Source organism: Schistocerca nitens, chromosome 1, assembly GCF_023898315.1.
Source record: "Schistocerca nitens isolate TAMUIC-IGC-003100 chromosome 1, iqSchNite1.1, whole genome shotgun sequence".
NCBI lineage: Eukaryota > Metazoa > Arthropoda > Insecta > Orthoptera > Acrididae > Schistocerca > Schistocerca nitens.
The window spans coordinates 683,049,545-683,076,740 of record NC_064614.1 but is presented as its reverse complement, the minus strand read 5'-3'; the positions used below and the strand labels follow the sequence as shown (position 1 = coordinate 683,076,740).

At 43.0% G+C, this 27,196-nt stretch overlaps 1 protein-coding gene across 1 annotated transcript in view; it reads left to right on the top strand.

Annotated features, from left to right (window-relative positions):
- Positions 1-27,196, top strand: part of LOC126195117 (otoferlin-like) — a 376,779-nt gene that overhangs the window by 335,654 nt on the left and 13,929 nt on the right. Inside the window, exon 34 of the mRNA XM_049933641.1 lies at positions 9,894-9,994. Coding sequence (XP_049789598.1) covers positions 9,894-9,994 — 101 coding nt within the window. The remainder of the gene's footprint in view (positions 1-9,893; positions 9,995-27,196) is intronic.

Genomic DNA, 27,196 nt, shown 5'->3' with positions numbered 1-27,196 from the left:
TGTGAGAAATGAGATGCTGCTTCAACAATCAGTGCTGTCTTGTAGCTGCCTCTTGTGCATGGCTGAGAGGGGTGATACAGTGTGGCTTGTAACTATAGGGTGCAGTGTGGTTTGTAAAGTGACAAGAGAAACACAAGAGAGGAGAGAAATAAGGATTGACATTGAGTATAGTAATGCATCAGAAAACAGTAACAAAAGGAAATAGCATTGGGTTAAGGATGGAAGAAAAGCCGCCAGGCAAAATAGAACAATGGAAAATACAGGATGGAATGTAACAGTATTACAAAAAGGATAGTTGCCACTCAGAATATAGTGGAGATGCAGAGTCGCAGATAGGTGCAACAAAAGACTGGGAAAGTGAGCTTTCAGCCAATGAGGCCTTTGTCACGCAAATGCAACTAACACACACAACACCACAGTCACTGGCAACTGAAGCCAGACTGCGAACAGCAGCACATGATGAGAGAGGCATAAACAGGAGCCTGAGGCAGGGAGGGAGAGGGATAGCAGGGTAGGAGTGGGGAACAGTGAAGTGCCACTAATGGGAGGAGGCAGGGATGAAGTGGAGAGAAAGTAGGGCAGCAGGTGTAGGTGGGAGGTTAGATGGAGGATGGTGAAGAGGGGGAGGGGGGGGGGGAGAGCAGAAAAAAAAGCAAAAAGTCGGGATGTGTTGGTTGATTAGAGGGCTTTGCAACACTGGAATGGGAACAGGGAAGGGGCTAGATGGGTAAGTACAATGACTGATGAAGGTTGAGGCCAGTAGAGTTACCAGAATGTAGATTATATTGCAGGGAGAGTTGCCACCTGTGCCATTCAGAATAACTGGTATTGGTAGAAAGCATCCGGATGGAACAGGCTGTGAAGTAGTCACTGAAATCAAGAATGTCATGTTAGGTGGCGTGCTTAGCAACAGGATGGTCCAGTTGTTTCTTGGCCACAGTTTTTCAGTAGCCATTCATGTGGATAGACAGCTTGTTGGTTGTCATGTCACATAGAATGCAGCACAGTGGTTGCAGCTTAGCTTGTAGATCACATGACTGGTTTCACAGTTAGCCTTTTCTTTGATGGGATAGGTGATGTTTATGACTGGACTAGAGGGGTGGGAAGATGTATGGGACAGGCTTTGCATCTAGGTCTATTATAGGTGTATGAGTCATGAGGCAGGGGGTTGGGAGCACGCGTTGTGTAGGGATGGACGAGGATATAGTGTAGGTTCGGTGAGCAATGATATACCACTGTGGAGTGGGTGGGAAGGAGAGTGGGTAGGACATTTCTTATTTCAGGGCATGAGGAGAGGTACTCAAAATTCTGGCAGAGAATGTAATGCTCCAGTCCTGCGTGGTACTGAGCAATGAGGGGAATGCTCCTCTGTGGCCAGACAGTGGGAATTTGGGAGGTGATAGATGACTAGAAAGATAAAGCACAGGATATCTATTTTTGTACAAGTTTGGGTCAGTAATGATGGTCAGTAAAGGCCTCAGTGAAACCCTTGGTACATTTCGAGAGGGCCCGCTCATCATTACAGATGCAACAGCAATGGGTGGTTGTACTGTATGGAAGGATCTTCTTGGTATGAAATGGGTAGCAGCTGTCAATGTGGAGGTATTGCTGGTGGTTTGTAGGATTGATATGGGCAGAGGATAGGTTTGATATGGACAAGGATACTGATGTAGCCGTCTTTGACATGGAGGTCAACAATGAGGAAAGTGGCTTGGTGGGTTAAGACCAGGCGAAGCGAATGGGGGAGAAGGTGTTGAGCTTCTGGAGGAATGTGGATAAGAGTGTTGAGGTTCTGGAGGATTGTGGATAGGTAGCCCTCACTCTCAGTCCAGTTCACGATGTCATCAATGAACTTGAACCAGGTGAAAGGTTGTTATTCTGTGTGTTTTGGAAGGATTCCTCTATGTGGCCCATGAACAGGTTGTAATAGGATTGTGCCATACAATTGCCCATAGCTGTACCCCTCATTTGTTTGTAGGTAATGCCTTTAAAGGAGAAGTAATTGTGCGTGAGGATACAGTTGGTCATGGCAACTAAGAAGGAGGCTGTCGGTTTGGAATCCATCGGGCTTTGGGGAAGGTAGTGTTCAATAGCAGTAAGGCCATGGGCATTAGATAAGTTAGTGTAAAGGGATGTGGCATCAGTAGTGATGAGCAAGGCACCATGTGCGAAAGGAACAGGAACTGTGGAGAGTTGGTGGATGAAATGGGTGGCATCTTCTATGTAGGAGGTTAGGTTGCAGGTAATAGGTTGAAGGTATTGGTCTATGAGAGTGTAGATTCTCTCAGTGGGGGCACAGCAACCAGCCACAATAGAGCATCCTGGGTGGTTGGGCTTATGGACTTTAGGAAGCATGTAGAAGTTGGAAGTATGGGGAGTGGTAGGGATTAGGAGAGAGATGAACTCTGAGAAGAGGTTCTAGGGTGGGCCTAAGGATTTGAGGAGATACTTGATATCATGCTGGATTTCTGGAATGGGTTCACAGTTAAATTGTTTGTAGGTGGATGAATCTGACATCTGGTGGAGTTCTTCTGTCAGGTAATCCTTGCAGGTCAAAACAACAGCGTTGGAGCCTTTGTCAGCAGATATGATTATAAGGTAGGGATCAGTTTGTAGGTGGTGGATTGAGGTTCCTTCTGCAGATGTAAGGTTAATTTGCATGTTGAGGGATTTGGGAATGTTGAGGGGTTTGGGGAATGATGGTGAGGCAAGGTAACAGGTTAAGAAATTCTGGAAAGTTAACAGGGGGTGATATGATGTTCAGCGGGGGATGGATGTAGGAGTGAAACAAGGCAGTCAGGGTTCAGCCATGGTCTTGGGTTGAGTCTGATTGGTAGGGTTGGAGGTGAAAAAGTGTTTCCACTCTAGGGACCAGAAGAAGGAGAGGAGGTCTTTCACAAGCCCAGCATGACTGAATTTGGGAGTGAGGCAAAAGATGAGGCATCTGGAAACAATTGATACTTCTGCTAGGCTGAGGATTTTGGAGGAAAGTTTAATGATGGTGTTTCAGGTCTATTGAGGTTCTGGATTCTGTGTACAGATTGTGATTATCCTCCCAACCTTGTAGAAAAATAGATCACCTGTGCCATATCTTTCCAGACATTCACCACGTCCCAAAATACCACTGTCTGACCAGAGAGGAGCATTCCCCCATGACTCAATATCACCCAGAACTGGAGCAAGTAAATTACAGTCTCCATCATGGCTACCTCTCGTTGTGCCCTGAAATGAGAAATGTCCTACCCACTATCCTCATGCACTTCCCACACTGGAATTACATTGTGCAGCAAACCTACACAATATCCTCATCCACACTTACACGTCCACTTTTCCCAACCCCTTGCCGCATGGCTCATATCCATGTAATAGACATTCTCCCACCCCCACTATTCCATCAAAGGCAGGGCTACCTGTGAAACCAGTCATGTGATGTACAACCTAGGCTGCAGCCCCTGTGCTGCATTATACGTGGGCAGGAAAACCAACAAGCTGTTATGTCCACATGAATCACCACTGACAAACTATGGCCAGTAAACAACTGGACCACACTGTTGCTGAGCATGCCGCCCAACATGACATTCTTCATTTCAGTGACTGCTTCACAGCCTGTGCCATCTGGATCCTTCCCACCAACAACAGCTTTTCTGAATTACGCAGTTGGAGACGCTCCCTACAATATATCCTACATTTCCATAACCCTCCTAGCCTCAACGCTTGTTAATCATCATCCTTATCCATCTAGCCCCTTCCCTGTTCCCATTCCAGCACTACACAGCCCTCTTCTAACCCACCAACACACACAGTCTTTTTGCTTTTCTCCTCTTCCACTACCCCCTCTCTTCCCTGCCCTCCATCTAATCTTCCAAATGCACCTGCTACCCTACTTTCTCTCCACCTCATCCCTGCACAATCCCATTAGTTCCATTTTACCATCCTCCACCACTACCCTGCTATCCTTTCCCCTCCCTGCCTCATCCTCCTCCTTATCGCCACATGGTTTCCTGTCCCATGATGCGCTGCTGCTCATACTCTGGCTTCAGTTGCCAGAGACTGTGGTGATGTGTGTGTGTTAGTTGTGTTTGCATGAGTGTTTGTGTCCATGTTGTCTCCTTTTGACAAAGGCATTGTTGGCTGATAGCTCACTTTCCCACAGTCTTTTTGTTGCAACCATCTGCGACTCGGCACCTCCGCTATATGCTGAATAGCAACTATCCTTTTCATAATATTGTTACATATCTTGTATTTTCCATTGCTTGATTTTACATGACAGTTTTTCTTCCATTCTTAATCCAGTGCTGTTTCCCTTTGTTACTATTTTCTAATGCATTACTATACTTAAAGCCCATCCTTCTTTCTCTTCTCTCCTGTGTTTCTCTTGTTGCCTTACAAGCTGCATTGCATGCTCTGCTTATGAGCCACACTGTATCACCCCTCTCAGCCATGCACGAGAGAAGTCTACAAGACCACACCGACTATTGATGCCGCATCTCATGTCCCATATTACTCCCACCAATATCAATAATCCTTTACCTTCAAAATGATCATTCTCCCTGCATCTCGCGTATTTTCATGTGTTATTTCTCGTACCTTTTCTGGACCACACAAAATGTATCTCATCCTGCCACCCCCTCCCCACCTCCACTCTTTCTCCTCCATATTCCAGTTCAAATGTACTAATTTCACCTAATCTAGTAACATCTTCCATTCCCCTTCTTCACACTTATCCACCCACAGACCTGCTACACACATTATAATTTTATTATTCACTTTTTCTTTGATCTCACTGTGAGCTCATGCCAATTGCAGTTGGTTTTCAACTTTCACTATTAGCCTTACAGATTTTATCTTGTTTCTCTATAATTCATCCATTTCATTCTTTTCATGATTTTTTCCCCATGTGTTTGTATGTATTTTTTGGGTGAATTCTATGTTATTTACACATGTTTACCCATTTTTTCCACCACTATGCATCCTTGCTCTGTTCATCTGTTTCACTATAGAAAAGTCTCCTTATCCCTAGCCAGAACTCAGTCCCACATACTGTTCCTGCATTGTTGCCTGGCTCATGAAGTCCCCCCATATCGCCTTACCATCAAATCATCCATCTCCGGATGCCTCCCTTCCTCCCACAGTGACCTCCATCTGTTCAGATTCCACCAGTCCTTAGTCCTCACCAACATAGTTTTGCAAAACCATATCATTTAAGCCCAAACCTCCATGCATTACCTTATCTCCATCTACCAAAGGCTCCACTACTGTTGTTTTGAACTGCAAGGACTACCTGGCAGAAGGCTCCACCAGCTGCTGATTCACTCACCTACAAATCCTGCCACTGTGAACCCATTTGAGAAATCCAGCTGGATCTCCAGTCTCCCCTCAAATCCTCAGGCCCCCCAGAGTCCATCTCTCTCCTTACCCCTACTACTCGCCTTAAATCTACCTTCTACATGCTTCCTAAAGTCCATAAACCCCACCACCCATGATGAACACTTTCTCTCCTATTTGCTTCACCTGCTCCTATTAAATCAAAGATGTTTACTTCCGTACCTCTGTCCATATCAAACTTACTAATCACCAGCATATTAAACTTACTAATCACCAGCGATGCCTCCATTTCAATAGCTGCCACTCATTCTTTACCAAGAAGCCCTTTCTATACAGCCTAGCCACAAGTCACCATCGAATCTGTAGTGACAAGCGGTCCCTCACAAAACATACTGAGAGTCTCACTGAAGCCTTCACAGACTGTAATTATCTTTCAAACCTTGTAAAAAATAGATCTCCCACACCTTATCTTTCCAGCATCACACCAACTCCAAAAGTCCCACTGTCCAGCCACAAAGGAGCATTCCCATTGTGACTCTGTACCACCCAGGATGGGAGCAACTGAATTATAATCTCTGATAGGGTTTTGACTACCTCTCATTGTGCCCTGAACTAAGAAAGGCCTGACACACTATCCTTTTGTCACTGAACCTATGCAATATTCTTATCCCTCCCAACCTCTTGCCTCATGGCTCATATCCCTGTAATACACCTAGATGCAAGACCTGTCCCATATATCCTCCCACCACCACCTACTCCAATCATGTCACAAACAGCACCTGTCCCATCAAAGGCAGGGCTACTTGTGAAACCAGTCATGTAATCTATGAGCTAAGCTGCAACCATTGCACTACATTCTACATGGTCACGACAATCAACAAGCTGTCTGTCTGCCTGAATGGCTCCGACAAACTGTGGCCAAGAAATAACTGGACCACCCCATTGCTGAGCATGCCACCCAACACAACATTCTTCATTTCAGTGACTGCTTCACAGCCTGTGCTATCTGGATCTTTCCCACCAACAACAGCTTTTCTGAATTACGCAGTTGGGAACTCTCCCTACAATATATCCTACATTTCCATAACCCTCCTGGCCTCAACCTTCATTAGTCATTGTCTTTACCCATCTAGCCACTTCCCTGTCCCCATTCCAGCACTACACAACCCTCTATTCCACCAACGCATCAAGTCTCTTTACTTCTATCCTCTTCTGCTAACCCTCCCCCCCCTCTCTCCCCCACCCTCCATCTAACTTCCCGACTGCACCATCAACTCTACTCTCTCTCCACCTCATCCCTGTATGCTCCCAGTAACAGCTCCTGCAACTCTCCTGGCCTCAACTTTGTTAGTCTCCATCCTTCATCCACCTATTCCCTTCCCTGTTCCCACTCTAGCATTACACAGACTTCTATTCCACCAATTTTTTTTCTGGCCCCTCCCACCCCTCTACCTGACCACCCAACTACACCTAGCTGCCCTACTCTCTCGCCATCTTGTCACTTTATGATTCCACAAGTAGCACTTTTCTGTCCCCACTCTACCCTGCTATCCCTTTCTCTCCCCATCCCACTCCTCCTTACCATCACCTGGCTGCCTCTCCCATAATGCACTGCTGCTCATAGTCTGGCTTCAGCTGCCAGACGCCTATGTGTGACTCAGCATCTTCGTTATGTGGTGAAAAGGACATTGCTAATCGTCATATAGTGGAGATGCTGAGTTGCAGACAGGCACAACAAAAAGACTGCTAAACAAGTTAGATTTAGGCCAAAAGGCCTCCTTCTGAATTATACAATATACACACACTGTCATGCAAAAACAACTCACACATGCATGAGCTCTGTCTCCAGCCACAGAGGCCAGACCACGTGCAATAGTGCATGATGGGAAAAGCAATGTGGATGGTGGGGGTAAGGAAGAGGCTGAGATAGTGGGGCAGAGAGGGGACGGGATAGCAGGGTAGGGGTGGGGACAGAAAAGTGCTACTTGTGGAATCATAAAGTGACAAGATGGCGAGAGAGTAGGGCAGCTAGGTGTAGTTGGGTGGTTAGGTAGAGGGGTGGGAGGGGCCAGAAAAAAATTGGTGGAATAGAAGTCTGTGTAATGCTAGAGTGGGAACAGGGAAGGGAATAGGTGGATGAAGGATGGAGACTAACAAAGTTGAGGCCAGGAGAGTTGCAGGAGCACTGATGACCTCAGAAGTTAAGTCCCATAGTGCTCAGAGCCAGTTGCAGGAATATAGTATATATTGTAGGCAGAGTTCCTACCAGCACAATTCAGAGAAGCTGGTGTTGGTAGGAAGGATCCAGATGGCACCGGCTGTGAAGCAGTCATTGAAATGAAGAATGTTCTGTCGGGCAATGTGCTCAGCAACTGGGTCATCCAGCTGTTTCTTGGTCGCAATTTGTTGGTGGCCATTCATTCAGACAGACAGCTTGTTAGTTGTCATGCCCACCTAGAATGCAGCACAGTCATTCCAGCTTAGCTTGTAAATATCATGACTGGTTTCACAATTAGCCCTGCCTTTGATAGGATACGTGATGCTTGTGACTGAACTGGAGTGGGTGGTGGTGGGAGGATGCATGGGATAGGTCTTGCATCTAGGTCTATTACTGGGATTGAGCAGGGATGGATGAGGATATTGTGTAGGTTTGGTGGGCAGTGGAATACCTCTGTGGGAGTTGGGGAAACGATAATGGGTAGGACATTCCTCTTTTCAGGGCATGACAAGAGGTAGTCATAACCCTGATGGAGAATATGCTTCAATTGCTCTGGTCCTGAGTGGCACTGAATCATGAGGGAAATGCTCCTCAGTAGCTAGATGGTGGGACTTTGGGAGGTGGTGGATGACTGGAGAGATAATAAATGGGAGACATATTTCTGTACAAGTTTGGTAACGTAATTACAGTTTGTTAAGGCCTGAGTGAGACCCTTGGTATATTTTGAGAGGGACTGCTCACCACTGCAGATGTAACAACCATGGGTGGCCAGGCTGTATGGAAGGGACTTCTTGATATGCAATTGGTGGCAGTTATCGAATGGGGATATTGCTGGTGGTTGGTAGGTTTGATATGGCTGGAGGTACCGATGTATTGATGTAGCCATCTTTGAGGAGGAGGTCAGCATTGAGGGAGGTGGCTTGTCAGGGTGAGGAGTACCAGGTGATGCAAATGGGGTAGAAGGTGTTGAGGTTCTGGAGGAAAGTGGATGGATTGTCCTCACCCTCAATCCAGATCATGAAGATGTTGTCAGTGAATGAGAACCAGGTGAGAGGTTTGGGATTCTGGGTGGTTAGGAAGGATTTCTCTAGATGGGCCATGAATAAGTTGGCATAGGATGGTGCCATGCGGGTCCCAGATTTCTTCGTAAGTGATGACATAATGATGATGATGATGAGGTCCCATACTCCGAGGAGCGTAGGGAATGATGCAGGAGACCCACACCGCTGTACTAGGCAAGGTCCTAGTGGAGGTGGTTTTCCAGTGCCTTCTTCCAACCGTAATGGGGATGAATGATGACATAAACCCTTGGTATTATGGTTTAAATGACTGCATGTTTGTGATTTGTTATATGCAGAAATAAACATCATGGTACTGAATTTAGTTTCTGGTATATTATTTAAATTAAATTAGTACAGCTGTGCCTCTTCTTCACTTGAAAAGAGATATATATGTTTTGTGCGTCAGTGAAAGAGAAGTATTACAATTTCCTCATTCATAGTGTATTATAATAAACAATTATTAACTGTCCTGAGTCTGAAGTTAAAATGAGGGCACTCATATTTAGTCTATAACTAAGCATATTATTTTCTTTGTGATTGCTTCTTTACGACGTTCCTACTTGTCTGATAATGGAAAAGCTTTTCTTTAAAGCTCCATATATATTGATTCTGTAATATATCCATATATCTTATTTATTTCTCTTTATGTTATGTATACCACAGACCACAGAAAGCTCACTTCTGTAGCCTTGATTCTGTATTATTTTTGTTTCTTAATACCAATGGATCATTGATTGATACATGCAGTGTACTTATTATAATTTTCGTATGGTCCTTCTAATAGTCCTTTTTTCCTATAGTTCTGGTAATCTTTATACACACACACACACACACACACACACACACACCTATCCTTAAGTTTTGATTTGAGATTTTATGTTCCTATACTCTTTTTATTTAGTAAGTTCACATTGTAAAATAACTTCCTGAATCTGATGTGAGTGAAAGACAATATCTTGCTCATCTGTAGGCCCATTTCATACCAAGGATCTATGCAACACAGTAAGTTAATGAAAATGTAAATGGGCACTTACTGTGGGATATGCTGAGTGGGTAAGCACTCGATCACTGCGTGGTACATGAGCTGCTGTGAGAGAGGAGAGTACGGAGCAGGCTGCGACTAGCCTTGCTGCCTCCTCACAAAGCAATCAGCACACTGGAATCAACACTGCATTTCACAGATTTCTGTGTCTCTTTTTAAATTCTGTACAAATTTTCCATCGTCTATCTTTGCTTGTAATAAAACTTTGTATCATCAATTAAAATATCTTGATATTTTAAATGCACAGGGAAAGGTGGAGGCTGAAATCCATTTGCTCACAAAAGAAGAAGCAGAGAAAAATCCAGCTGGTCTGGGAAGAAATGAACCAGATCCTTTGGACAAACCTAAGTGAGTTCTGGAATCTTCAGTTGTGTGTTAACACGTCACTAATTCCATTAATGTTGTAAAACTTACTATTTTATACATCATCAGAATTGTAGTTTTCTTTTCAGTCACTCATTTATTAACACATTATGTTCTACATGATCCATTATGATGAAGAACCTTCAAGGGTGTAGAACAATTAAAGAAATGCATTGCCTGAGAGTAGCACCTTTTGTAGAATGCGACCTAAATGATATTGAGAAATGTACCAGATGATATGCAGTAGGTAGCATGCCTCTCCATATGTATGTTCAACTTGAATGCATTGTGTTCATCCGAGGCATTTTGAGTAGCAGAAGAATGGAGACGTGTTCTATTGCTTCGTCAGTGCAAGTAAAACAGTGTGCTGTTACTGAACTTTTAATGCTGAAAAAATGACTAGTGAGGTTCATGCTGTTTATGGTGGTGGTGCTGTTGACAAATCTATTAGAAATCGATGGGTAAAAAAAATTCTTGGTTGTGAACCTGGAAAAGACGCAATAGTTGATGAAATGCACAGATATGTCAGCTTCATTATTGAACAATTAGGGTTCTATAAAATCTATGCACAGTTTGCACCATGTCAATCTGCAAGTGAGAACAAATAGTATTGATCACAATCTGTAAGCAACTTTTGAGGCACTACTGTGTTTGAGAAGATGACTACTTGTGAATATTGTGACAGGGCATGGGTTGTGGGGCCATCATTAAAACCCAGAAGAGAAAAGACAGAGAGCTGATTATCGACATCTGTCCTCTCCTCAGGTGAAATAGTTAAAAACCAAACCATCTGTGGAGGCGGAATCATGTTAGAGGCAGCCTGGTGCTAATATTCTTGTGATATGACAACATTTGTCCACACACCTCACATCCAACTAAAGAAGCTCTGTGAAACCTGAAGTTTAAACCGATGCCACATCCTCCTCACTGCCTTGATGCTGAACCTTGCGATTTTTGTTTTTTTACACCACTCAAGAGTAATCTTTACACATCAGATGATGTGTTTTTGTTCATCTACAAACATGTGTGCATTACTTTTTAGCCTACTTCTGTAACAGCTTTTTGTGACATTTATGGTAGTCTGCTCATGTTATTAACTTAGACTGTTATCAGTGTATCATTTGAGCTGAAAATGCCTGCACAAGAACTTATTAGTAATTTACTATATACAGAAGTATTTACTGATGCTTTTCAAGTTGTAGCATTCAGCTGTGTATATCTGGCACAGTGAACCTCATATTAATACAAGGAGTCTTCATGGTCATTAGTGGGTGTCTTTAACTTGTGCAGCAACAAAGCACAAAATCATGTTTTATGTTATAAGTTATCTGCAGCAAATTGTTTGTAAATCAAAGAACTCTGTATAATAGGGATCAATCGAATGAGGCAGTGCTGCTGCTAAGAGATTGCTCTCATATTCAGGAGGATGCAGTTCACTTTATTCGGTCTCCTGATTTGGGTTTTCCGTGGTTTTTCTAAATCACTTCAGGCAAATGCCAGGATGGTTCCTTCATCATGGTCACAGCCATCACTGTGTGTCTACCTATGTTTTGAGCTAGTGGTTTTCACTGTATTAGTGTGACACTGTGAGATGATTCTTGGATGAACAAAAATAAATGGAGGTAAATAAATAAAAAGAATTACAGCTGTTGTGTCTAGGTCCTACAGCCGAGACACAATGAGGTAGCTAGGTGCACGCTAAACTAACGCAGACGGGCTTGAAGTTCTGGAACATGAGACTTATTAATGAATAAGAAGAAAAGTACGTAGATGTTACTTAACTTTTATTCTCTTGTTGGAATACACCTCTTGAATAGTAGTAAGCTATTAGCACTGATACAAATGGCGCCTTGCTAGGTAGTAGCTATGGACTAAGCTGAAGGCTATTCTATCTGTCTCTCGGCAAATGAGAGGAAAGCTTCGTACGTCTGGTCGCAAGCTATGTCGTCCGTACAACTGGGGCGAGGTCTAGCCCGTGTCTTGTGACCTGCCATGTGGTGGCGCTAGGTTTGCGATTACACAGTGGCGACACGCGGGTCCGACATGTACTACAGGACCGCGGCCGATTTAAGTTACCACCTAGCAAGTGTGGTGTCTAGCGGTGACACCACATTCCTCCCCCGCAAATCGGCGAACGGTCGTGAGAGAAGGCTTCCGCCCGCCGTGGGGAGGACCCCATGTTGACGTATGCGATGAGGTGGGGAGCCTAACAACAGGCGAGGCTGTGCCACCCGCACCCGGCCATTCGGTCCGAGGGGAGCTAGGAAACGCCTGCAAACCTAGTCCAGGGTGCACGTCAACATGGGGTGTATGCGCACGTAATGATACAAGAGGGGCCGAAGGGTCGACCTCCATGTGGTCGGAGCACCCGACGGGCGAAGACGACATCTGGTCCGGAGCGGGCAAGAGGTCCATGGCGGAGGACGGCTGGGCACGGGAAGCGAGCGGCGGCGCGTGACCCAGGGAGGCGCCAGGCGGCTGCAGCGAAGCGTCCGCTGCGGGCGGCGCGGGCGGCGCCGGCGGCGGCTGCGGCGGCGGCGGCGCGACGCCATGAGGCAAAATGGAAGGCAGCGTCGGTAACACCTGGGGATGAGGCGAGCCAGTAGATGGGTCCCCAAGGCGCTGACCTGACGGCACCGTCGCTGAAAGCAGACGGGGAGCGGCAGAACCCAGGCGACGACAGAGGCGCAGCTGATTGAGATGCCGACGCACCTCACCAGAGGCCCCCAATACCAAATACATCGCGCGGCCGAGGCAGCGAAGAATGCGCCCTGCGAGCCAACGCTGTGAACCGCGATAGTTGCGATAATAGACAACGTCGCCAGGAGCAAAAGCAGGAGTCTGCCGCTGCACAGGAACCTGATGCGGCGGATGCAGCAAAGACATCAGGGTGCGATGAGGACGACCATGGAGCAATTCAGCCGGCGAGCGACCATCGCGGGGCTGAGAGCGATACGAAGACAAAAAGAGCAACAAAGCGTCCTCCCGAGAATGCGATTCTTTCAATTTCAACATCTGTGACTTGAAAGTCCGGACCAATCGTTCAGCGGCACCGTTTGACTGAGGCGAAAACGGCGCGGATGTCAGATGTTGAATACCATTGGCCTTGCAGAATGACTGAAATTCTGCGGACATGAATTGTGGGCCATTGTCGGAAACAATAGTCTGCGGAAGACCCTCAATGCAAAAGATAGCAGACAAGGCTTGGATTGTGGCAGAAGACGTCGTGGAAGACATCCGGACAACAAAAGGAAAATTACTGAAAGCATCGACCACAACCAACCATCGAGCATTCCAGAATGGACCAGCAAAATCGATGTGCAAGCGTTGCCAAGGGGAAGTGGCTTTCGGCCATGCAAAGAATTTCCGCGGCGGTGCGGATTGGTGTTCGGCACACGCCACGCAAGAGGAGCACATATTCGTAATCGCAGCATCGATTCCGAACCAAGTACAGTGCTGACGAGCAAGTTGTTTCGTTCGCACTATACCCCAATGCCCTTGGTGAAGAAGCTTTAAGACAGAGGACTGTAACGAACGTGGGACTACGACTCGGGATTGATCATTATCGGAACGCAACAACAAAACACCACGTCGTACAAAAAGTCTCTCCTTGTGAGCAAAAAAACGGCGAACCAAAGGATCCTCGATCCGTGACTTTGACAAGGGCCATTGCGTAGCAACAAAACGCAAAACAGTAGCAAGGACAGGGTCAGCAGCTGTGGCTGTAGCGACACGACGAAAATCAATCGGAAACGATTCGACCACGTCATCGGTTTCCGAGTCAATGAACATGCAAGCAAGTTCGGAAGAATCGAATGCTTTATCCTCAGCAACAGGCAAACGGGACAACGCATCAGCGTTGCCGTGCTTAGCAGTGGACCGATACAAGATATCGTAGCGGTACTGCGAGAGAAAAAGTGACCAGCGAATGAATTTCTGCGCTGTACGTGGAGGTACAGGCTTGTTTGGATGAAAAAGCGATGTCAAAGGTTTGTGGTCCGTGATGATGGTAAAGTGACGACCATACAAGAAGTCATGGAACTTGGTAACACCAAACACGAGAGCTAAAGCTTCTTTCTCTATCTGTGAATAATTTCTTTGCGCAGATGAGAGCAATTTGGACGCAAAGGCAATAGGGCGATCATGCGAGCCATCTTTGTGCGCAAGCACAGCACCGATCCCGAAATCCGAGGCATCTACCATCAACAAAAGAGGTTTTCGGGGATCGAATGGCGTAAGGCACGTATGTGAAAGTAACGCCGATTTCAACTGGCGAAAGGCGCGTTCGCATTCCGTCGTCCAGACGAACGGAACACCTTTACGGCGTAAGCGATGAAGCGGAGCTGAAATGGAAGAAGCATTGCGCAGAAATTTATGATAATAATTTATTTTACCCAGCACACACTGTAGCTGTTTCAAGTTCTGCGGCGCAGGTAAATCCTGTATGGCACGGAGGTGCTCTGGACTCGGATGTATACCTTGGGCATTTATGACATGCCCCAGGTAGGGTAAGTCCCGAGCAAAAAACACACATTTGTCCTTCCTCAAGCGAAGACCATTCTGACGCAAGACCTGAAATAATGTTCGGAGATTTTGCAAATGTTCGGCTTCTGTCTTTCCGGAGATCACAATATCGTCCAGATAGTTCGCAGCAGTAGGGACCGACGCACAAACAGTTTGTAAATATTGCTGAAACAAAGCAGGGGCGGATGCACACCCGAATGGCAGTCTTTTGAAGCGATACAAGCCAAGATGCGTGTTTACCACTAATACGCGCTGGGATTCTTCGTCCACAGGTAGTTGCAAGTACGCATCTGCGAGGTCCAATTTTGAAAAGTAGTTTCCCGGGCACAGTTTGTCAAAAAGATCTTCCGGGCGGGGCAAAGGAAAAGTAGCAGTCACAAGTTGTGGATTCACAGTTGCCTTGAAGTCCACACAAAGTCTCAGTTTTCCGGAAGGTTTTGGCAAAATTACTAAGGGTGAGGCCCAGAGAGAAGCCTGCACACGTTCAATTACACCTTGAGATTCTAAATCGTGCAATGTTCGTGCGACCTCACCACGCAATGCGTGGGGAACATTGCGCGCTCTGAAAAATTTCGGTTGCGCATTGTCTTTCAATTCCAAATGTGCAGCATAGTTCTTAGCGCAACCAAGGCCCGGTGCAAAAATGTCTGCAAATTCGTCACAAAGACTAGAAACACTGGCGGAAGGCACAGTCTGATTCACTGATAGGACCTGATTTACTATAGACAAATTAAATAATTGAAACAAATCTAAACCAAACAAGTTCACTGTACTAGAAGAACGAAGAACGTAAAATGACACAAGTTTCGTTTGTCCCTTGTATGTGGCAAGAAGGCTGCACTGTCCTAACACAGGGATCTGTTGTCCTGAGTAACTAGTTAACTTAACATTTGCGGCACGCAATGGCGGTTTGCCCAGTTGTTTGTACGTGTCGTGATTGAGCAATGAAACTGCAGCTCCGGTATCGAGCTGGAATGGTATCACTTTGCCTTCAAAGTCTAAGTCCACAAAAAGTTTATTGTCCTGCTGACGACAAGAGCGACTGTCACGTGCAATTTGAACTGATACAGGTACAGAAGCACTTGCGACTTTACGGGATTTCCGGCGACGGCGACGCCCACTTTTGGTGGGACGAACACAGTCACTGTTAGCTAAAGTGTCACTGGACGGGTGGGAATGAACGACATGAATGTCCATGGGCAAAGGTCCACGAGCCTGATTGTCCTGGGTTCGATTCCGGCGCGAAGCAAAGGGCCTGGAATTATTGTGATTGTCTGATCTAAGCTTTTTCTGGCAAACACTTTGAACATGTCCTTTCTTTTGACAGTAAAAGCAAATAGCTTGGCGTGACGGGCAATTTTCACGCGAATGTCTAGTTGCACACCGCGGGCATGATTTCACTGCAGTTGCTTGCTTACGCGGCGCACGTGTGTGCAAGCTAGGCTGCCGCTGCTGTGCGGACGGGCGCGAGGGCCGTGTAGCGTCCCGGGCAGCGCGGCCGGCGGGCCGGTTAATGTGACACACGGCTGGCGAAGTGTCAAATGATTCCTGAGCAAAGTCAAGTGTGTCTTACCTATCCAATATGTCTATCACTTGTTGAAGGGAGGGATTAACTAGTTTCAAAATCTGTTCCCTTATGCGAATATCAGAAACTTTCTGTGCTATTGCATCACGCACCATAGTATCGGAATATGGGAGGCCACATTCACAGGCAAACGCGCAGTCTCTAGTAAGTCCTTGCAAAGTTGCTACCCACTCCCTATTAGTCTGACCGGCCGTACGTTTTGTACGAAAGAACGTATACCGTTTTGCAACTACATTTACTGTTTCTTTGAAATAGGCATCTAAAGCAGACAAAATTTCTTCGTAGGACAGAGTTGCTACGTCGCGTCGGGGAAACAATTTCACTATCACACGGTAGGTAGACACACCGACACAAGAAAGCAAAAACGGCTGCCGCTCATTACCTTGAATTCTGTATGCTGCTAGGTGAAAGTGGAACTGGCGAGACCACTCTTGCCAGGTCTCTTCGGCCGCCACGTATGGCCGAAAGGGAGGTGCAGCAGCGTTTTGTGGCAGCGGTAGCGAAGAAGCGGCGGCTGCCGCATCGTTTTGCAGCGCACGTTGACCCTGGACGAGCTGTCCAAGGGCTTCCAATAACGGCTGCGTCTGCTGATTCTGCAAGCGAAAAAATTCGGACAGTACATCTGGAGATTGTGGCGAAGCCATGACACAAGTAAATCAGAGCAAAGTACAATCAATTTATGCGACGTGGGCGCGGCACCACTCCTCGGCGCCAAATAATGTTGTGTCTAGGTCCTACAGCCGAGACACAATGAGGTAGCTAGGTGCACGCTAAACTAACGCAGACGGGCTTGAAGTTCTGGAACATGAGACTTATTAATGAATAAGAAGAAAAGTACGTAGATGTTACTTAACTTTTATTCTCTTGTTGGAATACATCTCTTGAATAGTAGTAAGCTATTAGCACTGATACAAATGGCGCCTTGCTAGGTAGTAGCTATGGACTAAGCTGAAGGCTATTCTATCTGTCTCTCGGCAAATGAGAGGAAAGCTTCGTACGTCTGGTCGCAAGCTATGTCGTCCGTACAACTGGGGCGAGGTCTAGCCCGTGTCTTGTGACCTGCCATGTGGTGGCGCTAGGTTTGCGATTACACAGTGGCGACACGCGGGTCCGACATGTACTACAGGACCGCGGCCGAATTAAGTTACCACCTAGCAAGTGTGGTGTCTAGCGGTGACACCACAACAGCAATCATGATACTTGGATGAACAAAAATAAAGGCCACTAGATAAATAAAAAAATAAAGCAGCCATCAATTCCAGAACTGATTTATGCTTGTGCTTTTGTAAACATAATCCTGTAGGAGATAATATATACTCATATTTCCCTGTCTTGTGTTCAAGTCACCCTGGGATTTAACAGCTGTAGTTTCCTCTTTCTTTCAGCCAGTCTTCATCAGCAAATAATCCGGACTGTTGCTTCTTTAACTTCTGAAAGTCCATCTGCCCTGCCCCAATTCTGGGACCGTATGTTAGCCTGACCTCTGCACAGATGCTCCTCTGGCATGATAGCACCTACAGCTTGGCTATATGTAAAGGTGTGCCCAAATGAGAAGAAAGGTTAATAGCAATATTATAATTACAGTGCATCTGGAACAGTACAACTGTGTATAATTGCTGCTGACATTAATAATCCAATCCCAATGCATAGGAAGTAAGTGGATAGCTTCAGTGTAAAATCTCCTTGGTTGCTGCCAGATCCAGTTTTCCATGATGTCCTTCACTTCCTTTTCACAGGTGAACCTCTGACCTTTCAGAGATTGTTCTAAGTGGCCAAAGATATATGGGGAGATATCAGGGCTGTAAGGAGGATGTTCTGGGACCTCATCAAAGTTACTGAAGGAGCTTGTGGGCCTTCTTGACCATGTGACACATAATGTTGTTCCGGAGAAGCACTATCCCAGCTGACAGGACGCTCCTGAACTTGTTTTTGCCTCAACAACATGTTTTTGTACTAATCAGCATTAACTGTTGCATCCTGTGGTAGCCATTTGATGAGCCGAGTTCCTTCTTTGCCAAAAAAAGTAACCGAGCATCACTTTTTGGGTCTTCAGGGAAGAGTGGAATTTTTTTGGAAAGGAGAGCTGGAATGCTGCTGCTCCATGCTCATCTCTTGGAAGCAGGGTTGAAGTGGTAGCAGCTCATTTCATCTCATGCCACAATCTGAGCAATGAAATCCATTCCTTGCTCCACATATTTCAACAAATGGCTGAGGCAAACATCCATTCTCAATGTCTTCTGATTCCCTGGAAGATGTTTTGGCACCCACTGTGCACAAACTTTGTCACAATGAATCTTCTCATGGATTATGTGATGCACAGTTCCTTTGTTCACTGACAGTTCAGCAGCAATGACACATCTAGTGATTCAACAATTCATCTATGTGAGCCTCTACACAGCCAAAATCATGGCACTAGTGTTGACAATTTGTGCCTGCCCATGGCATGGCATCTCCTTGATGTCCTCATCATTCCCCTCTTTCAACTTGCGATAAATTTGTGAAGTGTGTTCCCCTTTTGTCCGAAAATTGAATAACCACTCTTTGTGCTGATTGGGAGTGAACTGCAGAAACAACTCTCCAGAAATGAGGAAATTGCTGTGAAGCCATGAACTTCTTTTGTGCAGCTGGGAACACCACCATGCCATCTCTCAGCAGACACATTCACCCACTGGGATTACATACAGTGCCACTACAGAGATGATCTCCTTCTCAGATGGGCATTTATCATATCTGAGGTAAACAAGTTTCCACACCTTGGCAAGATCCATGGTTTGTGAGGGCTTCTAAAAAAAGCACTGAGAAGAACAGTAAGAAAATAATACAGGCAGTTGATGGAGAATCCAGGGTCAGAGGAAGAAGCAAAGACAGGAAGATACAGGTCACCTGGATGGGAAGAAGTAATACATAGAGTACAAACGTGGTGTACAGGGAGAAGGTTGGGGTAGTATAAAGAATATGTTAGAGACATAGGAGCACAGGGATTAGCAGAGAAGGTCAGGGGACTGTGGGAACAAAGAATACATTGAAAGGGTAGTTCACAGTGGTGCAATTAAAAAAATTGTGTTAAGGAGTGCAGTTAAAAAATGTTGTTTAGGAGTAATACTCACATGATATGGGTTGTGAAGCTGTCAGTGCAAAATGTTCTTGGTATTGTTGATACATCAAATTAAAGTAAAGACTTAAGATGATTACCTGCTGCATTGTCTTTGTAAGGAGAGCCTGGTTTGATTGCTGCTGTGGTGACCTTTTACAACCACTAGTCAGCCTGTGATTGCTCAATCTCAATCATCATAACATCTTGTGCTAGAGATTGTTTCAGTGTTCAGTCATAAGACATAAGCAACAGCCATGATCAAATTTCATCATCAGAGTATTTATGTGTCTGCCTCTGCAGCTCAGTAGTCTGTATGCCTGGCTGCTACGCAGAGGACTCAGGTTCGATTCCCAGTACTGCCATGAATTTTTCATTGGTGTGAGGACTGGAATGGGGTGCACTCAGTCTCATGGTGTCAAATGAGGAGCTTTTCAATTGAGAAGCAATGGCTCCAAGGTCAAGAAAGCTGACAACAGCAACACGGGTGATGTTTCCTCAATGCCCCTTCATTCCACATCTGAATTATGCTACTACAGAGGATAATATAGTGGTCAGTTGGTTCTGATTGACCCCATCAGGACCAGAATGTGGAGCTTTGGTTTAGTATTTGTGTATACTTACAGTCATGACACTAAAATTACTTTGTGCAGTTTCAAATAACATATTAAGAACAACACAAGTGTTCAGACACTGCAAAGGGAACTTTTGGACATCATGGGTATAACCATTCATAAATGCTGGTATGATGAAACACTTTCTTGTCTGATGCTGATCCATTACAAATTCAAAAGGTTTTAAAATTATATGGTTTATGACTGCAGCTATTGGTGTTCAGTATGACTAGCAACACATACTTAAAAGCTCACTAAAAATAATTATGTTAAAGCAAAAATCTTGTCCCTGCCTTCTGAACTTGGTCATCAAAGAGGCCACAGAGAGCAGAACATGAAACAATGACTTTTACTGAGACTGTAGCATCTTGACATTGAGCAACTACAGGGACATTTAATGAGTTATTTATGTTCTTACAAGAGCTGTGGCTGAGTAGGTCATTAATGCAAAAATATGTAAACTATTTTTTAAACTAGAACACTCATTTTGGCAGTGCCAAGAGTTTGTGCTGATTTTATCAGGTTGTACTGATTAAATACACTAAAAAGGGCTGTTGTGCACATTAACATTTTAATAGAGTAAAAAGATGTAGCACAGCAGCCTTTGACAGCAAGTTTCTGGATCCAATAATATAGACAAAATTGCAGTAAATTATGTATCGTACATGGTGTTTGAATGTTAACAGTAAAACATGCTACTCAGTTACTGTTAGATGAATTCCCAGTTTACGATAACCTATCAGTCACTTAACATTATTACATTAATTGTATTTCACGCAGGCAGATGTTTGAGATGCGGAAAGAAGTTTAATCTGTTCATTTTATTTAAGTGCAATACAAATAAATGACTTAACATTATACAATGGAAAATCAAGGAGAAAATAATGAAAATATTATGGATAGGATTCTTGCTACTCACCATATAGTGGAGATGTTGAGTCACAGATAGGCCCAACAAAATGACTGTCAGCAAGTAAGCTTTCAACCAAAAAGGGCGTCATCAGAAATAGGCAACATAAGCGCATACACTCATCCAAATGCAACTCACACACACATGACCACAATCTCTGGCTGCTGTTGTAAAGTAATAGCAACCATCTTGGTGAATTTTTCCATAGTCTCCCAATGTCAATAACTCATGAGGAACAAAATTTTTATTTCATCTTGTAACTTCTGTTTCCTCATGTAACTATGAAAATTAAAACTCCTGGCTATATTTTATTTAAATTGTATTGAATTTCCCTGCACTTATATAAAATGTTTAAAAACAAGCATTAGAATTAATTATAACTTTTTTGTTTTTTCACTGCAATCTAATTGGCATTGTTGTAGCTGGTGATTACACAGTAACTTCACATCCACTGCACTTCCTTAGCTTCAGGTATCTTGTTATGAATAATTAGATAAATTGAATACTTGTGTCTTCATTTCTCCAAACATATGTATCATTCTCATTCTCCTTGCTGCATTTTAAACCTTCTTAACATAAATCTTTCCACCAACTTCTTCAAATTATATGCTTTGATGTTCACATTACAGCTTTCCCTTAAGTGGTTTATGTTAGGACTATATGCTGTGAATTCCACCCTAGGAGCTGCACCCAACAAGTTGGTGCAAAACTAAAAAAAAAATCAGGCAGTCCAGTGTTTAATTACAATGTCAATTCATGAAATTTGTATGCTCATAATATAATCCTACTGTTGTTTTACAAAAAAAATCTTGTCAATTAATTAATACTCATTCACTTACTTCAGACTTTTTTAAGTTTTTCTTTATTGCATTTCATTTGACTAACTGTGCTGTTATAATGGGTCCTTTCATTTCAACATTTTGAATTTGAATATAATAATTATAAATTATTGGATTTAACAAATTATAAAACAGATTATAAAATTCCCTTCTATTAACAAACAATGAAAATAACAATTCTTCTGGCCCGTTTCATTTTATCAGATCATATGACCTGTATCATTTTACCAAATCATATCCACGTTATGTAAGAAATAGATGTTTACTTTGCTATTAAAATGGCTTACTTACAGTTGACTAAAGCAAAACCTTAATGCAGGTACCAGTTTTTGTGTATGGGCCCACATTTCAGCACCTGTGAGTCCTTATTCAAATCAGCACATCATCTGTCACTTTCTAATAAAGTACTCAATCCAGTACAACATTCCACAACCAAACATAACTAATTTTCATTATGTGCTGTCCAAAAATCTTTTAAATATTTATTGGAAGTCATGTTGAATATAAATAACTGTAATGATCAGTCACTTTATCTTGACACCAGTTTTAATTGTTCCAGTTCGTAAATCTTACTCCATTTCAAGAAAACAAATGCCAATACAATCTGCACCATTACTAAAATGAAACAAATTAAAGCAGGTATAAAATGAAAATCAATTTACAGTGAATAGGTATGGTTGAAATTATAAGACCCTGTCAAGAAAATTCTGTGGTAGCATGCTTAGTAATAGAAAGTAAGGGACCAAATGTACAGACTTTATTTAATTTTGCAAATGACAGATGCATGCCAAAAGACATTACTTCCAAATATGTAAGCCCTTAAGAGATTCAAAATATTTGTTATATTGTCAAAGACTTGTTATACCACTAACAGACTCTTCTAGCCATGAATATGATCCTATAAAGGTATTTAGTTCTTTCATACTGGGTGCCACAGCCACAAATCTTTTTAAAAGGTGGAAAATGGAGTTGTCTTTTATTGAGTTCTTGTGCTGTTTTGGTCTGGCCCTCTTTGAATTATTTTTGTAATTAGCCTGTGGCTCAGGACATAGGTTTAAATATGAAATAGTCTGTAGAAATGGAGGAAGAAAATATGGAGGAAAATGTTTGGAAAGGTAATGTACAATAAAGTATTAAGTCACTCAAAGGTAGTTACAGACTTAATTGATATGCATTGAACAAACTCAGTAAGAAGCAGCAGTGAAGAAGAAATTATCTATGAGACATGAAACTTGATCTGTTCAACAAGAATGTCTTTGAGGAATCCATGTTTGTAATTAGTGGCAACATACAATGAAGGTCAGTGGGTAATTAATATTTCTGTATGATAAATTGTGCCATCAAAAAACAGTGCAATAGGCTTGGAGCAGTATTCATAGACCCAAACAAATTCCTAAGTGAAAATTGCATAGGGAATAGTAGTCTACATTAAAATAGATTGGGGCCTGCAATATTCAGAAGGATGTTTACTGATGTAGGTACTACAAAGTTTATGATCACTCACACTGGTGGTAATGCAGAGACTGGTGGGACAACACAGGTGGTTCTTGGGGTTGATGACAGCAGAGTTCACAAAGTGAGTGGGTAACCAAGAACAAGTCCAAAGCACAGCAAAGCTGTGTTAAGCAAATACAACAGTCCAGGGAGCAGCCCAAATCACAAACAGGGTACAGGCAATGTCAAAACTCTACTGTTCAATGGCACGTAATTAAATGCTTCAAAGAATAGTAAGAGACTGACTGACAAATGTTGGACCACAGTATTCACAGGGAATCTCTTGTTAGTGGACAGCAACACATGTCATCTTGTTGCAGAGGCACCTCGCATGGAAGCAAGCTGTGTCTGGAGAATGTAGTCTGAGTATATCTGACCTGTTCTCTACAAAGAGACTCAGGCTGGACAGGGAATCTGAATCACTGTCAGATACTAAAGATAAACTCATCAGAAAATAAGAAAACTAATATGGCCTAATAGGGATAAAAATGTCAGAAGCGCCATTTGAACCAGCCATATATTATCACTGCACACAAAATATGTACTGCATAAATGCTCTCATCATACATTCAACAACATGGAATTCAGCAAAAGGAAAATCATATGAAAGTGCTACATCAGACTGTTCAATATATTGGTAACGAAGTAAAAGTAAATGAAATGGAAGTACTCTGAAGTGACATGCGACCAGGCATATCATGTATCTACATCTAAAACTAAATCTACTTGACTACTGTGCAAGTGCCTGGCAGAGGGTTCTTTGAACCACCTTCAGACTATTCAATTTCGTCTCTAAGAAGAATGAAAATATTTCTGTAAGAGCTCTGATTACTCTTATTTTATTACGATGATCATTTCCCCCTATGTAGGTTTGGTGACAATAAAATATTTTCATTTGTAGAGGAAAGTGATGGTGATTGAAATTTCATGAAAAGATCTCACCACAGCAAAAAACACCTTTGTTTTATTGATTGCCACCACACTTGCTTATCATATCCATGACACTGTCTCTCGTATTTCACAATAATACAAGATGAGTTGCCCTTCTGAATTTTTTGATGTCATCTGCCAGTCATATCTGGTAGGATCCCACATCACACAGCAGTACTCTAGAAGAGGTGAGACAAGTGTTGCATAGTTAGTCTCTTTAGTAAACCTACTGCATCTTATAAGTTGTCTGCCAATAAAACACAATCTTTGGTTCACCATCTCCACAACATTATCTGTGTGAACGCTCCAGTTTAAGTTGTTTGTAATTGTAATTTGTAGGTATTTAGTTGAATTGACAGCTTTTAGGTTCGTGTGATTTACCATGTAACAGAAATGTTCTATATTTCTTTTCGTATTTACGTGGATGACCTCCATCCTTTTCTTAATAAGAGACAATTGCCACCTTTTGCACTATGCATATGTCATGTGTCTAGTCATTTTATGATTGGTTTTGACCTTCTGATGACTTCAGTAGATGATAAATGACAAAATCTTCTGCAAACAATCTAGGAGAGCTGCTCAGACTGTCTCCTAAATTGTTAATACAGGTTAGGAACAGCAGAAGGCCTATAACACTTCCTTGAGGAATGCCAGACACTTCTGTTTTACTCTATGGTTTTCCTACAATTAGTATATACGACCTTTCTATCAGGAAATCATGAATTCAGTCACTCAATTTTATTATATGGACTCAATTGGAGATCCCCCATTGATAGCACTCATTAAATTATGTTAATAAAGAACCTTTGTGTTTGACAAGAATGATATTTCCTGCTTCTGTGTTGATTACATGCCAATAGACCACTTTCTGTGAGGTAATTCATAATGCTTGAACACAGTATATGTTCCAGAATTCTACTGCAAAGTGGCCATCAGTGGTATGGGTCTGCAATTCCTCTTATTTCCTTTCTTGAGTACTGGTATGATCTGTGCAACTTCCCATTCTTTTGGTTGGCATTTGTTTTCTTGAAATGGAGTAAGATTTACGAACTGGAACAATTAAAACTGGTGTCAAGATAAAGTGACTGATCATTACAGTTATTTATATTCAACATGACTTCCAATAAATAACTAAACCACCTATCTCATTACACTCTCCCCCTTCCATCAGTAAATCTGTTTCCTTTACTATTTGACCTCACCAGGAAAAGTAACAAGATTAAGTAAGCCTAACACACACAACAAAGTATTTTTCCAAGTTCATCACCTTACAGAAATAAATATGTAGTCACTGAGAATTCTGCACTGTTCACGAACCACTTTTTAACACAGGAAATACATGAAATGATGAAACAGATTTTTGGACAGCACATAATGAAAATTAGTTATGTTTGGTTGTGGAATGTTGTACTGGATTGAGTACTTTATTAGAAAGTGACAGATGATGTGCTGATTTGAATAAGGACTCACAGGTGCTGAAATGTGGGCCCATACACAAAAACTGGTACCTGCATTAAGGTTTTGCTTTAGTCAACTGTAAGTAAGCCATTTTAATAGCAAAGTAAACATCTATTTCTTACATAACGTGGATATGATTTGGTAAAATGATACAGGTCATATGATCTGATAAAATGAAACGGGCCAGAAGAATTGTTATTTTCATTGTTTGTTAATAGAAGGGAATTTTATAATCTGTTTTATAATTTGTTAAATCCAATAATTTATAATTATTATATTCAAATTCAAAATGTTGAAATGAAAGGACCCATTATAACAGCACAGTTAGTCAAATGAAATGCAATAAAGAAAAACTTAAAAAAGTCTGAAGTAAGTGAATGAGTATTAACTAATTGACAAGATTTTTTTGTAAAACAACAGTAGGATTATATTATGAGCATACAAATTTCATGAATTGACATTGTAATTAAACACTGGACTGCCTGATTTTTTTTTTAGTTTTGCACCAACTTGTTGGGTGCAGCTCCTAGGGTGGAATTCACAGCATATAGTCCTAACATAAACCACTTAAGGGAAAGCTGTAATGTGAACATCAAAGCATATAATTTGAAGAAGTTGGTGGAAAGATTTATGTTAAGAAGGTTTAAAATGCTGAAGGAGAATGAGAATGATACATATGTTTGGAGAAATGAAGACACAAGTATTCAATTTATCTAATTATTCACCCAATCAATCTGGGAACAATGCTGCAAATTGCGAGCTCTGCTTGCACCCTGCACGTGAAGCTAGCAGTCTTCAGCACCTCCACCAGCCCATAAGAACTGAGGATCACCTCAGAACCCCTGCAACAGGTGTCACTGGTGCCGATGTGAGCCACAATATGCAAATGGCTGCACCCTGCATGCTCGATAGCCACAAGCAAGACTACCTCCAAATCTCGGATGAGGCCCCCCCCAGCAGACATACTGAGTTCATATTGGCTTCCTTTCAAGCTCTGAATCCGATCTGCCTAAGGGGGCCCATAACATGCCTAACATTGGAGCTCCCAATAACTAGTAAACCCCTCCCTCTGTGTGCCTGCTCAGATCCTGCTGAAGTAATGGCCACCTGTCCACTCACAGGGTGAATGGGTGAAGCCAGGCACCCAGTCTCCACATTGAGTGATGTGAACACATTGCCACCTACCACTCACCCTGCTGTGAGGGAGGATCCACCATGTTGGGTGCACTAGGAAGTGCCTTGCAAGCAGAGGCCATGGACAGGGATCACTGCATCATCATGATATATCAGCACATGTGTTCAAAGAAAATCTGAAATCCTCAATGAATTTCATTGTCAATGATCATGATTTTGGAGAGACATGCTGCTGGATGTGTTCCACTGAATGGCAAAAATAAGATTCACACATGCACAAATTCGGATTTGGTTGATCAAAAAAGTCACACCACATCAAATAAGATTGACACATGCACATATTTCAATTTGGTTGATTGAAAAAGTCACACCACGTCAAATCGATCAAATCATCTCAGCATAAATATCAGTACTTGCATTGATCCATCCTTATTTGAAGTTGTCACCAAACACATGATTTATGGTTTATGTGGCTTTTAATTCACCATGCATGTCTGATATAAGAAAACTGCAGCCAAGAGACTTACTTGCCAAGGTTACCATGGGTAATGATGGATATCCACACTATTGTCAACAATCAACTGATGATGGAGGCAAATCCACCACTT